We start from the raw sequence: 15315 nt of genomic DNA, 5'->3' as shown, positions 1-15315 counted from the left end.
TGATTTAAATGTAGAATTCCTAAAGTGTCTTCTCGGCTGTCACTCACCGAGAGAGAGTGAGAGAGTCACAGAGAGAGAGAGAGAGAGAGAGAGAGAGAGAGAGAGAGAGAGAGGCGCAAACAGTCAGTGTCGTAAGTCAACAGGCTATATTTAGCATTTAATATTTAACTCAGTGCCACTGTTGTCGTGATATGAAAACAAAGTGGCATTATAATTGCAAATTGTTGAATGGAAGAACATTTCTGTTATTTAGAAAACAAATCGATGGAGAGAGGGTCTTTATTTTACAACCGTTTGGATTCTATGGAACCGCTGATGGACGCAAATGGAGAATTGAGTCATTTTTAGTGCATTACTAGCTCTAAATTGAATTAATTTGCCTAATCAGCTGCCAATTACTGCAGTTCCCTTGCAATAGGCAGCCTAACTTTCCTGGATATTAGTATGAAAAAGCATGAACATTTTCATAACTCCTTCACGTGTTTAACTCTTCAGATATCAACATGCATTTTGCCTTTTATTGTGGTTAAGTTCCCTTACACTTTATAAAACCCTCGACAGCCAATGAAACAAAGAGAGCCACGTCAGCAGAGCCCTGGAATTGAATTCTAATTCTAATTCAACCAACACGTCTGAGCAGCATCGCAAGTCAGAGTTTCTGTTATTCCCTGTCTCGTTCCATGAATTATGGGGGATATAGAACATATGACAAAGATTCGACGTCTTCAAAGTTCACATAAGTCCATGAATGCAGTGTGGGTGCAGTTTTTCTGTGGGGTTGCAGTTATGAAACCTTTAATGGATAGAGATCTCAGCGACACCGCCGTTCTCGGGGCAGATGATAAAGGCACCGGCTGCAAAGATCTCCTTGGTGATAAAGTGAAATTGGCTCAGTAGCGGTAAGTGCTGATTTAAGGTGCATAATGAGGATTTAGACTCTACTCCAGAACCACTGAGGATAATGGCATCAGGAGCTCTCATATTCATATCTATCTCATATATTATAAATAGCTTATTAAGATTCTGAACAAAGGCTTATCTCTGGATAGAGGAGAATAGACTTAACCATGGCAAGCTTGATATGATACTGCATTGAAACTATTTTAGGTAACTCTATAAAGCCCAATCATACTTATTCATATAGTACATTCAATACATATTGTACCATATTATGTAATATCCATAACAACTAGGCCTTTTTAATACATGTTGGTCTTCTATGCAAGCCTTTTTATTTATTTGACAGTGTCTGCAAAAAGCAAGCTACCCGTGTCCCATTAAATCAACATGTCAAGAATTGCCTCTTAGATCTTTATTCCTGAAGAGTTTGAGTATCATACAATGTCATTGATGGTTTTAGTAGGACCAGGTTCCATGGCATTGATTCAGTAAATATACTGGTAATGGGGCTGCTGCAGACCCTGTGGGTATATAAAGATTATAGTCATTAATAATAACATTATTGCTTTAGTTAAAGAGGGAGCATAATAGACTCTTAAGACAAAGGTGGTTACTTTTTCCTAAATATAGGTCCACCTCTAAATCTATATCTATGCGGTGACAGTTAACTCGAAATGTTGGTGCACATGTTTTAAATGAAATGTCGAATAAATAATCATTTGAACTTCAAAATGACTGTTTGAGAAGGCATACATGACCATGTGTTCAGTTGTTTTACTTCCATGTAAAAGAGGCATTGTACAGTACTGCTCAGGACATTTGTCGAAATGCCATAAATGCTTACTGCCATGAATAGTGCCCTAAATAGTGTACTGTGTGTTGTGTAATGGTTATGTTGTGCTTATAAAGCGGTAGTATTGGCCCTTTCAACGTAAGTGTTACCTTGAAAAGTAAGTTCACGTTGCTTAATAAGATAGTGCCTAGTTCCAATCTGTCACATGATGTCGACCATGCATTTGCAAATATAGATTGCATCGTCCAGCAACATACAGTACGCTTGCTGAACTAAGAAATGTGTAAAATCTCACATGGTAAGATATCCTCCTATACATGAAATACCAAGAATACCGCCGTGAACAAACGTGGAAATGGAAACAAGGTCATATAGTAAAGGCTAAACATCTGAGTCTATTACCGTTGTCTAGCGAAGACAATAATAGTAGCATGCATTTAACAGAACGTTGCCACACAATTGTACATTAAACAACAAAAGCAGCCAACTCAAATCAAATGTATCTAGCCTTCTCCACAGTAAATTAGACCAATGTAATGTAGGTTTTCACATTTTGTAAACCGTATGGCTTTGTGCAAATGTTCGGACCCATTGTAAGTAATGTCACTGTTCAAATCATCTCTGTAAAATAATACAGCAATAAATGTCATGCCAGAAATGAGAGCGAATCTGTTTTGCATGCGGTTAGTGTGTTGTACATGCCAGATTGTGCTAATCATACATTGTCCTGAAAAAAATCAGAGGTCTTTCATCATAGCACGTATGCTTCCATCCAGGAACAAATGTTCTGTATTCCGTCACCCCCCTTTATATAAGGTATATCTGTACGAATTTATACACTACATTTTCTTGAGTATAAGAATCATGTCTTTTAATAAATTTGAAATAATACAAGGGTTGGAATAAGGGTAGGGGTGTAATAAGTTAAAACGGGTTGCCCATTCTACGTGAAGCGGTCGGAATTCATCTTTCTGAGTTTCGGGGGCAGGTGTCCGTCCATTCGGCCCCCTACTCCCCCTCCCCCCTGCATCCTTAGCAGCTTGGGGGGCAAGTCTGCCACGGATTGGCTGATGTGATCGGAGCTGATCTTGGAGACCATCTTGTTCATCTGTTTCTCATCGGAGACGCCGGGGACGGAGCTGATGCGCTGCAGCTTCATGGGCAGCTCCCCCATGCTCCCGGGGTAGATCATCTCCGATGTGGTGGAGCTCATCCTCAGCAGCTTCCTAGGCATGGGCAGCCCGTCCCGGCCYCAGCCGCCCCCTTGCATCTTCTGCAGCTTGGARGGCAGCTTGMTGGTGGTGCTCTCCTTGTCCTCCAGGMTCTCCAGGCAGTCCATGGAGCTGTTCRTCCCRCCCTCGCCGCTGTTGCACAGGGACGGGGCCATGAGTGGAGAGGACATGAGCAGGTTTTCCTCCTGCTCCTTCACGCTGTACGGGGGAGTGTTGACCTCAAACGTGGCGTGGAACTGGGAGTAGTCCACCTTGAAGAACCCCTCCTCCAGGGAGATGACTGGGAAGAAACGATGTCCCCATAGAACCTCGTCCTCAGTGTAAGAGGTCCTCGCTTGGCAAGTCATCCCTGTCAAACACAGACAAAACAGAGAAACAAGAAGATCATGGTTGATTAGATTGATTATCATTATTGCAGGAAATGAACTTGATGACTTCGACTCCATGCAGAGAATTATGCTCAGATTGTCTGTGCACAAGGCACACAAGGCTAATGCTGTGGAGATGAAATATTTGACTAGCACAGCGTTAAACAAACGCTTCAGAATCAAAGAGCAACCCTTACTCAATTACATGCCTGGCGCAGTGCCAATTAAGTGTTCATAAATGATTGTTTTCATTCATCAAACAATATCACTCACAAAATGGACTTGATTAATTAGTACATATAACAGAGGAATTTGCCTACAAAAAAACTATTATTTGATGCTCAGGTTCCATACAACACTAATTCCTCAGTAATTTGAGAAAGAAGCAGAGAATAGCTGAGTCAGTACTGGCCTAGAGGCCATACAGTAATGACTTATTAGATGAAAAGCACTACCATATAAACAATATTTGCTTTCAGAGATTTTATACTGTCTGACAAGAAAATAACTAAACCATTCCTTCTCCCCAATAACTCTTAACGTAATTAAAAAGCACACAACCAATTTCTTAATTGGTCATCATCTGTCATTGGTCATTCACTATATTATTGCTAAAATTATGCACGACTAAAGGTGACACTTTTATGCACATTTGTAACGCGTATCGTCTTGTTCTCATTAATGTTTGAGCAGCAATACCGGGAGCCTGAAAATAAGCAACTACAAGCATTCATCTAATACATAATGCATACAGTACAGTGCACCCAAGCGGGATTCATTGTCTTTGGCGGAGTACAACATTAAAATGACTCTACATCTTTATTCCTAAAACACTGTTTTCATTTTGCCTTTCATTGATAGGGAAACAATTGCTATTTCAGAGGCAGTGAATCGTGTTGACACTTTAAAAAGTTTCCCGAAATGAGTAGATGTCTTCTATCTAAGTCACCCTGGAGTCTTTTGTTACTCATGAATTCAGTTCATACAGTGACCTTGGTTAGGACCTAGAAGAGAGCATATCAAGATAATCAAATGACTTAAGTGCTGGACCACAGGAAGCTTAGCAAAGACACGGGTGCAATGGGTCCAATGGACTTTCCTGACAACTCATATCTCTTTGGGAAGTTAAAAGATGTATTACCATTCATGGGACTTCAAATTCAAAATTCAACTATGTGGACACCCCTTCGAATGTGTGGATTCGGCTATTTCAGCCAATTTCTGCCCTGCTAGAGCTGCCCAGGTCAACTGTACGTGCTGTTATTGTGAAGTGGAAACATCTAGGAGCAACAACGGCTCACCCGCGAAGTGGTAGGCCACACAAGCTCACAGAACGGGACTGCGAGTGCTGAAGCGCGTAAAAATCGTCAGTACTCGGTTGCAACACTCAGTACCGAGTTCCAATCTGCCTCTGGAAGCAACGTCAGCACAATAACTGTTCATCGGGAGCTTCATGAAATGGGTTTCCATGGCTGAGCAGCCGCACACAGCCGCCATTGTGGTGTAAAGCTCGCGTGGTGTAAAGCTCGCGTGGCGTAAAGCTCACATGGTGTAAAGCTTGCCTTCATTGCACTCTTGAAAAGTGGAGTGTTGAATCACGCATCACCATCTGGCAGTCTGACAGACAAATCTGGGTTTGGCAGATGCCAGGAGAATGCTATCTGCCCGAATGCATGGTGCCAACTGTAAAGTTTGGTGGAGGAGGTATAATGGTTTGGGGCTGTTTTTCATGGTTTGGGCTAGGCCCCTTAGTTACAGTGAAGGGAAATCTTAATGCTACTGCATACAATGACATTCTAGACGGTTCTGTGCTTCCATCTTTGTGGCAACACTTTGGGGAAGGCCCTTTCTTGCTTCAGCATGACAATGCCCTCGTGCACAAAGTGAGGTCCATACAGAAATGGTTTGTCAAGATCGGTGTGGAAGAACTTGACTGGCCTGCACAGAGGTCTGACCTCAACCCCACCGAACACCCTTGGGATGAATTGGAAAACCGACTGCGAGCCAGGCCTAATCGCCCTACATCAGTGGCCGAAGTCCCCGCAGCAATGTTCCAACATCTAGTGGAAAGCCTTCCCATAAGAGTGGAGGCTGTTATAGCAGCAAAGGGAGGACCAACTCCATATTAATGCCCATGATTTTGGAATTAGATGTTTGACGAACATGTGTCCACATACTTTTGGCCATGTGGTGTAGATAAGATAGGTCATATGAGACAGGTTTCTGCTATACTCTTTTAGCAAGCTCAGTGTGGTCAGCCATGCTGCCATCAAGGCTCAGTGAAGGAAAGTTTAAAGTTTACAAGGTTCAGTTCCATAGATTTAAGATATACTCGATCATGAGCACCAGGCATCGTGAATGCTTAATAAACACTCCACTCATATCCCCGTAAACAAATTAATATAATGAGGGTTGAATGACAAGGTTTGAATTAATGAGCCACAACATGAATTTGTTTAACATAAAGCTACGGGTTCATCTTCAGGATAACCCTCCCGTCCCTGTTATTCGGCAGATGCTATCGTAATTACTGTTACATGATCTGATTACTTGCATTGTATCAATTCACCCTGAGCAGAGCTCCATGCAACAACCTTTTGTACATTTGAATGTCTAGGAAAACATGGCTACGGAAGGCGGTATTTTACACAGCCGCCCCATAATTAATTTCATGAATTCATTAACCAAAACGAATTATAACAGAGATGAGATCAACATCTTAACATTTGTCAGTCCAGAACATTGAACTGAGCCACTTCTTACATTCCCTTTTAACTAAGCATGCAAGCTATAAAAATGCTGGACGCACTTGTGTTCTTGGAGCCTTGTTCAAGTCCATTAGAAGCTGAGTGGCTGCCCTGATATAAATATCCCGCGTTGTATACTAACTACTAGCCTACTAGTTTAAAAATGTTAATGCAGCAATAAATGAATCAGAACTCTTAAGGAATGAATGAATAAGCGTTCAAAGAAACGAAAGATCATGTTACAGTAGGTATTGTTTATCCTTAATTGAAGCTATGATCATCTGTGTTTCTGCCACCGTTTCCACGGTCCATGCAATAATCCGCTGATAACAGCTTTTAATAGTCACAGTCAAGTCACAGATGTGCCCAAGGGAACATTGAGTACGGTCAGAGTATTCTGAGTATTATTTCTGCCCTATCGCTCTGCAGTTCTGAGTGCTTTCGTGTCGAGTGCTCTATTGTCCCTCTAACCACTCTGACATCGATGGAAATGGGATCGGAAAATCAAATCAAACACTTATCATTAAAATAGTATCTTCCTTTTAAAACTCACCTGACTGTGATTGATCAATTTGAAGTAAGAAGTTCAACAGCAGGTTGAAACTGAGTGGAAAACATGATCCTGGTGGATGTTGTTTCAAAGCCTAAAACAACGAAATGGACAGTGCTTTCTAAGGTGATGATTAATTCAAAACACCCATATGCATGTTAGAGCTTATGCATACCCATAGGCCTACAGTTGAAGTTGGAAGTTTACATACACTTAGGTTGGAGTCATTAAAACTCGTTTTTCAACCACTCCACAAATTTCTTGTTAACAAACTATAGTTTTTGCAAGTCGGTGAGGACATCTACTTTGTGCATGACACAAATGTTTTTTCCAACAATTATTTACAGACAGATTATTTCACTTATAATTCACTGTATCACAATTCCAGTGGGTCAGAAATTTACATACACTAAGTTGACTCTTGGAAAATTCCAGAAAATTATGTCATGGCTTTAGAAGCTTCTAATAGGCTAATTGACATAATTTGAGTCAATTAGAATGGTGCCTGTGGATGTATTTCAAGGCCTACCTTCAAACTCAGTGCCTTTTTGCTTGACATCATGGGGAAATCAAAATATATCAGCCAAGACCTCAGAAATTTTTTTGTAGACCTCCACAAGTCTGGTTCATCCTTGGGTGCAATTTACAAATGCCTGAAGGTACCACGTTCATCTGTACAAACAATAGTATGTAAGTATAAACACCATGGGACCAAGCAGCCGTCATACCGCACAGGAAGGAGACGCACTCTGTCTCCTAGAGATGAACGTACTTTGGTGTGAAAAGTGCAAATCAATCCCAGAACAAAAGCAAAGGACCTTGTGAAGATGCTGGAGGAAACAGGTACAAAAGTATTTATATCCACAATAAAATGAGTCCTATATCGACATAACCTGAAAGGCCGCTCAGCAAGGAAGAAGCCACTGCTCCAAAACCGCCATAAAAAAGCCAGACTACAGTTTGCAACTGCACATGGGGGTGGCAGCATCATGTTGTGGGTGTGCTTTGCTGCAGGAGGGACTGGTGCACTTCACAAAATAGATGGCATCATGAGGCAGGAAAATTATGTGGATATATTGAAGCAACATCTCAAGACCTCAGTCAGGAAGTTAAAGCTTGGTCGCAAATGGGTCTTCCAAATGGACAATGACCTCAAGCATACTTCCAAAGTTGTGGCAAAATGGCTTAAGGACAACAAAGTCAAGGTATTGGAGTGGCCATCACAAAGCCCTGACCTCAAATCCCATAGAAAATATGTGGGCAGAACTGATAAAGCGTGTGTGAGCAAGGAGACCTACAAACGTGACTCAGTTACACCAGCTCTGTCAGGAGGAATGGGCCAAAATTCACCCAACTTATTGTGGGAAGCTTGTGGAAGGCTACCCAAAACGTTTGACCCAAGTTAAACAATTTAAACGCAATGCTACCAAATACTAATTGAGTGTATGTAAACTTCTGACCCACTGGGAATGTGATGAAAGAAAGAAAAGCTGAAATAAATAATTCTCTCTACTATTATTCTGACATTTCACATTCTTAAAATAAAGTGGTGATCCTAACTGACCTAAGACAGGGAATTTTTACTAGGATTAAATGTCAGGAATTTAGTTTAAATGTATTTGGCTAAGGTGTATGTAAACTTCCGACTTCAACTGTATGAGCACAAGCCCCCAAAAATCTGAATTAAACTGTTTTTGGTACTACATAATTGGTCTAGCCTATACTCCAAAATTAACCGCCTTTGGGTGTAGACTGTATTTTTATGCATACTGGATGGACTGGTTACCTTATGCTGCGCTCTAAACTTTCTATCCATTCGTCTGGGAGAGAACATATAGGCCTAGGCGATGCTGTTTCATTGATTGTGCAGGGCGGCTTACAGAGTTTAGCCTACAATTTTAGTGAATTTGTATTTGATTTTGAATAGTAGTGCATTTTTAAAATATTTTCATAATTAATAGGCTGACACTTGACCTTTTAGCTACATAATATCTCACCACCATGCGTTTCCATCTCCTCCTCTCTCTCCTTCATTCCTTCTCGAGCGCACAGAGATACGGGCTGTCAACAGTTGAATAGAATATGTTTAGTTGTGAAAACATGTTACTATAGATATATATCCGAATAGATTTCACTTGGTTTCCCAAATGAAGCACTGGGTAGCTGGTTGGAGAGCCCATGGTGTACAGAGTTTGGGAGGAATATCACCTTTCGCATGTTCCTCAAACAATGGTTGATGCATGGAGTGAAATAACCGGAGTAGCCTACTGGCGGGAAAGCGGCCTCCATTCGCTTTTTGAGTTATAGGGATGTCTTTTTTCCCCTGCCCTTGTTCTTGCCCATTTGATAATGGGTCATTCTAAATCTAAACTGATTTTACATATTTGTAAAGATTAAAAGATGATCAGAACAGTGTTTGCAGCCTGAGGCAAGGAAGAGAGCGCAAGCTTTTTTTAACTTTCTCAAATCATCAATAGGCTATAGTCGCATCACGCAGCCCATATATGTTTTCATTTCTAAGACATTCTAAGGTTTGTATCACTAACTAAAGTTGCCAAATAACTCTAAATCTAGCATATTGGATCTGTTTCAAATGATCACTTTTACGCTCAACATAGCCACTTCACATGCGCACTTGCTCCGTAATGAGAAACATATCCTTTCTATTTTATTCAGCTAAGTTCATCTATATTCTACTTACTATGAAATCATATAATTTAAAATTATGGCCCAGGATTTATAAACATATCTTGTCAGCTAATTGAACAAGCCTACAGCCTATGGCATGATACAATGCCAGATAGCATACAGTAGGCCAACTCATATTCAGTTTTTTTAAAATACATTTTCTTCATATCATGTTTAAATAATTGATTTATTGTGATGGTGTATATTACATAGATTTATTAGACTTTTTAAAATGTAGATAATCCAAAGGCGTGCATAAGTGGCTTGTATGCGTGGAGTGCTCGAGATGCTAAACGTGTTTATGTTAATTAACAGCCAATTACTGTGAGACCGGCAGCCTTTTGCATGACAATAACCTCTGACAAAATTTCATGACTGCCACAGCCCTAGTCATAACACATGTTTATCCACAGGCATATGTGACTCATTTCAGGAAACTACTTCACAGGAGAGCCATTTGAACGTAAACTTTCTTTTTTTTAATCAAAATGCGTTTTTTGGCAGAAGTACTTTCTGGAACATGTGAACTTTCATGCGCCTTAATAACAAACTTGTATGCATCTGTAAATATGACTAAAATTGTTAAATTAAAAGCCTAGTTGGTTTAGCCACAGAAAAAGTCAGCAACCTTCCCGCTAGCCATGATTGGCTGAGATAATGTAGCACGCTTCTGTCTATAATATGAGCTGGTCAGTATGTGTAGGTAATCCTTTCGAACGCGGCTTTTTTTTAAAGATATCACGTAGTAGAACTGCATGAGAGTTGTGCTCCACTTTCTGGAGGACCGAGTTTTGAAATCAGTGGAATTACATTATGATAGCTAAGGAGATGGAGAAAATGCTGGCGTTTGATTACAAATATCCATACGGAGTCGAAAAGAGAACACACAGAAGGCTGTTGTAAAACACCTGTCTCTGGATTACATCTTCACATTAAGGGCAACCATGGCATCCGTGACAGAGAGAGAGAAGCGTACATCCATGTATACATGTAAGAGAGTCTAGCTTGCTACATTTTCAGATATTACACGTTTCGAATTTTGTCAGAAAGTCGTTTTCATTTCAAGTTAAAGTGTACTGTTAGCTAGCTAGCTAATGTTAGCTAACGCTCTGAATTTACGAACGGCCAATCTGACAACGCTCTGAATTTACGAACACCCAGAGCACACTCTGGCACTCCAGATTAAATTTACAAACACACCCAGCCTTTAGTCTTGAAATCTTTGGTTGTTTAGTACATAGCCTCACGTGAATCCTTAAAGAGATGGGTGGGGCTAAAGCTTAAAAGGGTGTGAACAATGCTGAATGGGTGTAGACAAAGGACTGCTCTCCAGTAGTAGTACCAAAACATTCAAAGGCCATTTTCTCAAAAGTGAGGTTACAAGTTGATCAATTTTCAAAGCAGAATTACTTTCCCATTGTTCCTCAACTGTGGTGAATGATATATCATTTTCTAGCTCTACTTTTATCCAAAGTAAAAAAACACAATTTCAAATTTTGCTACACAAGACCGAATCGAGCCGGTCAGTCACAGAGAAGCTCAACCCTCTAGCATTTGTGTAGACATGCCAAAGCACACTTCTTCAACACTGGTATTTTGCTTGAACCCTCAGTTATTCCTGCATAATTTTACCACCAATAACAGCTTGCCTATATTATCCAGATATGAAACTTTTCTTCTAATATAATAATATATGCCATTTAGCAGACATTTTTTGTCAATGCGACTTACATCAATGAGTGCATACATTTACGTATGTGTGGTCCCAGCGGGAATTGAACCCACAACCCTGGCAAAGGAAGCACCATGCTCTACCAACTGAGCCTCTATGCTGTATTAGTCAACAACACTGTAAGCTAAAAGTCACATCCCAAAGACTGCCAGAGACGCAGAACATATTAAAAATCAATATAACACACCACTTAATGGAACATAATCAGTAGAGGATATTAAAATATTGTGATAAAGTTCAACGGAACTGGCCCGGAGGGTGTGACAGGAGTTATTGAAGCCACAAATAAAGAATTATGTTTCCTCCATTTATTCTGTAACATAATAATACTCAGTAATCTATAGTGATTGGCACACAATAAGGATAATCACACTGCTTATCTGAGATCAGATAATCAAACTTGTGATGATTCACTGTTGGGTAACTCTCTGTTTTCTGACCTGCATCCTATTGAGTGGCTTCATATTGGAGGAGAGCCCAGCTATTTTGTAAAAGCACCATCGACAGTAGTGCAAGAAGGTAATTTGGTATTGTGTGAGTAGGTACCTTCCCTGCATCCATATACTAAAAGCCATCAACAATCTCAGTGAAGAGCCTGCTCTGTGATTTCCCTTCCGTTGGGAAAAAGAAACAATTACAGACAAATTGCTATCATAACCATTTGGAAACATGGAGGTGATATGAGTACAATTAAACACTGAAAACCATTTTTTATTGTGAGCTTTAGAAGAGCAGAGAAAGAAATTGTAACAATGACAAGAAAAACATCAGAAATTGTGCTACAGCTGTATAGAAAAGACAAGTGTGGTTGTTTTTGTTTTAATAAAACCTTACGTAATCGTCATACCTACCTGGAACTGTGTGTTTCTATGGAAACCAAATCTACCAACGATACGTGAGCATATACACACCATATAAAGGCTATTTGGATCGTCACCTTTGAGTGCAACTCGAGGCAAATGTGGCGTACATACAATATCCAACACAAAAGTATATTTATTGTCTTTGTCACGTTCCTGACCTGTTTTCTGTTAGTTTGTGTATGTGTTAGCTGGTCAGGACGTGAGTTTGGGTGGGCAGTCTATGTTTTCTGTTTCTATGTTGGTTTAAAGGGTGACCTGATATGGCTCTCAATTAGAGGCAGGTGGTTTTCATTTCCTCTGATTGAGAGCCATATTAAGGTAGGTGTTTTCACACTGTTTGTTTGTGGGTGGTTGTCTCCTGTGTCAGTGTCTGTATGTTACACCACACGGGACTGTTTTCGGTTTTGTTTGTTTGTTTGTTCGTTTTATGTAGTCAGTTTTCCTGTTATTGCGTTCTTCGTGTTTCATGTAAGTTCGTCGTCCAGGTCTGTCTACATCGTTTATTGTTTTGTTAGTTAGTCAAGTATAGTTTGTTTTCGTCTTGTTTAAATAAATATCATGTCATATCACAACGCTGCGCCTTGGTCGAATCACTACTCCTCCTCTTCGTATGAAGAGGAGGAGGAACACCGTTACAGTCTTTGACCATCCCAAGCGAAACAACCATCTTTAAAACCACTGGTTATATCACTCAACACTGGATGATGCATCATGTCCCTAGTTCCTGACCACGGTGACCTGGTTTGATTGCCTGTATGCCCCTGATCTGTTCCCGCACATCACTTCACCTCAAAGTGTGTTTGTTTTGGTCAAATCGTATATTGACTTATCAGTGATGGGATCTCATATTACAAATAGCATCTTTAATAAACACATTGAAAGGTTATTTTATTCTCATACATCTCTATTACCATCTGTCTTGCTCCTTCATCCTCACGGACACAGACTGTGCTCTGTGTACAAACCTCTCTTTGATTTCCCAATTTATACCCTGTACTGTGCACTGCTGGATAGACCGTCTGTCCCAAGTCCAAACATGTCTTCAAAGTCCCGAAGAAAGATAGCAATGGTAGGGTCAGCTTGTTTTAGAGCCATCTCAGCATATTGGGTAATATCACTTTACACCTACCCTAGCCAAGTTTTTCTCAACTCCACAATGTACATCACATCAATGGAGTTGAGAGCGGACGACTTTGGGCGGACTGAACCTCCTACTACGTCGAGTCGCTGTCAGTCAATACTTGTAAAGAAGTACATTCTTAAACACGTGCCGTGTACCTATGTTTGTCATCCGTAGCTGCGTGCCTTCCTTTGTTTGCTGAAATCCACACTTTTTAATAAAACGTCTGTCAAATACATTTACTGACTGTTTCCTTGTTTGGACTGGCAGCGACTCGATGTATTTGGAGGTACACTCCGCCCCCAGTCGTCTCAACCCAACTCCACCAAGATGTACTGTACATAGCGTGGAGTTGAGAAACCCAGCTACACCTACCCCAGCCTTCTCTGTATAAATTGGATATGGCCCCATCAATGTTACTGCAAGATGATTCATTAATGTAAAGAATATTAGATGGTGAAATTAGAGGGCGATAATTCCAGGGACTGTTTTAATTCTAGACAGGATTTGAAACGTGATAAGTCCTGCAAAACACAGTACTGTTTTCATATCTAAGATTATTAGGCCAGAAAACTGAGCTGTGAAAAAAAACACAAACTCCCTTCTTTTTCCAATTGGTGAATCTACAAGAAGCCATGGGGAATGTTGCTCTTCAAATTGAATATACCGTATCTTTCTGATGCAATAATGTGTTGCTATTGAGAGAGTATTAAGGGCAGAGGACGTTGATCTCTCTGAGGTTGTGTGTTTGGGAGTCTATCAAAGTGTCAGAGGAATAGATGCAGTCCTACTGGATAATACTGAGTTAGCTTTTGTCATATAACAGTTGAACAGCAGCCAAGTCACTAAAGGGACAGGGAGATAAAACGGATTCTTTGGGTGCCGAGAATGGAAAGTGGACTAGCAGAAAGCTTGCCAGTAGTTTCTGCTTGATGGTGGCTCACTAAGCTTACTGGCATTCATGGAGCAGAGTCTCTAACATAAGCTTATCCAGAATATGGAAGCCACAGGAGCTGTTTTCTGTTTGCTGCATGGCTCAGTCATATGCTGGATATCAGGGGTGCACAAGTCCATTGTCCCCAGACCTCGAGGACCAGAGTCCTGCATCCTGGCTGTAGATAGATACCTGTTTCATTCTACCCAGTTCTTACATATCAAAAAAATCCATACACATCATTTGACTTCAGAAACACAAAAAGTGCTTTTCTGAGCTTGTTTTACAAAACACCCACAACAACCTGCATTTTTGGGGGAAAACGATGAAATGCAAATGGTGCTAAGAATTGACATATTTATGCAAATAGAGGATTGTTTGTTATTCAGATTAGCATGTTTCTGCACTTCGACACCCACAGGCCAAGTCACTGAGAGAAATGTGGGCGTGAGGAGTCCTCCCCGACCTCTAAATTATATCACAGACAAGGATCTGCAGATGTAAGACAACCTCTCACAAACACACGCATGCACGCAAGCACACAGCCACACACACACACACACGCACAGACACGCACTCATCCACCCACCCTCACTCGCCAGTATATGGCTGTCAGCACAGTCCCCTGACATAGTATCAGGGCTTTAGAGGCAACTGAAGTGTTATGGATGAGAAAAAACGCTAGCAGAAGCAAGAATGGGAATCTGGACCGTGAATAGAGAATCACGACTCAACCCTCTTGTCCTTGCATTGGAGCACTGTTCAGATCATTTTGGAAATAAATGACATTAACATACGAATGCTTTAATAATTTACAAAATGGTGAGCAGCAACAATTAAATACCAATTCATCATGTTGAAGGTTGTTGCTGAAAAGCAGAAGAATACGTCCCTGCTTGACTACTTTTTTTATTAAAGAGATGCACTAAGCTAGAGCAGCATGGAGAAGCAAACTGACAGAGGGAATAAGCATCCAATAGATGCCCCCTTTAAAAAGAGTGTAGCACCTATTTCTCAATGTCAAAAACACATATAACAGTTACTTAGTTCACCCCAATAAAACATTCCCAAATGTTAACAACACTTAGAAATGGTGGTGATATGTGAACGCTTCCATACAGCCGTTACACAGTAGGTAGTTTAAAGCATAGCACACAGAGAATTTTAGACCGAGCTTTACTTGGCGATACTTATTCAATTCCCCCACTTGGAAGACAACAGGCCATCTAAACTTCCATGTCTAGTTACAGGCGGTTCGTTTGAATTTATAAATTGTCTTGCAAGTCAGGAATTGAGGAAGTATCAATTTCCGATGGTTTCTGAACACTATAATTTGTTTACAAGCATGATAGCTGTACTTTTAGTTTGTGGTTTACGCAGAGGTTGGC

The 15315-nt window shown here is 40.6% G+C and overlaps 1 protein-coding gene across 1 annotated transcript in view; it reads right to left on the bottom strand.

Moving 5' to 3' along the window:
* Positions 1-1297: 1297 nt before the first annotated feature.
* Positions 1298-15315, bottom strand: part of LOC111974206 (G protein-activated inward rectifier potassium channel 1) — a 33822-nt gene continuing 19804 nt past the window's right edge. The window contains exon 3 of the mRNA XM_024001859.1: positions 1298-3274. Within this exon, the coding sequence (XP_023857627.1) occupies positions 2637-3274 (638 nt within the window). The 3' untranslated portion in view covers positions 1298-2636. The remainder of the gene's footprint in view (positions 3275-15315) is intronic.

This window comes from Salvelinus sp. IW2-2015, linkage group LG2 (assembly GCF_002910315.2).
Source record: "Salvelinus sp. IW2-2015 linkage group LG2, ASM291031v2, whole genome shotgun sequence".
Classification (NCBI taxonomy): domain Eukaryota; kingdom Metazoa; phylum Chordata; class Actinopteri; order Salmoniformes; family Salmonidae; genus Salvelinus; species Salvelinus sp. IW2-2015.
This window is presented reverse-complemented; position numbering and strand designations above follow the sequence as displayed.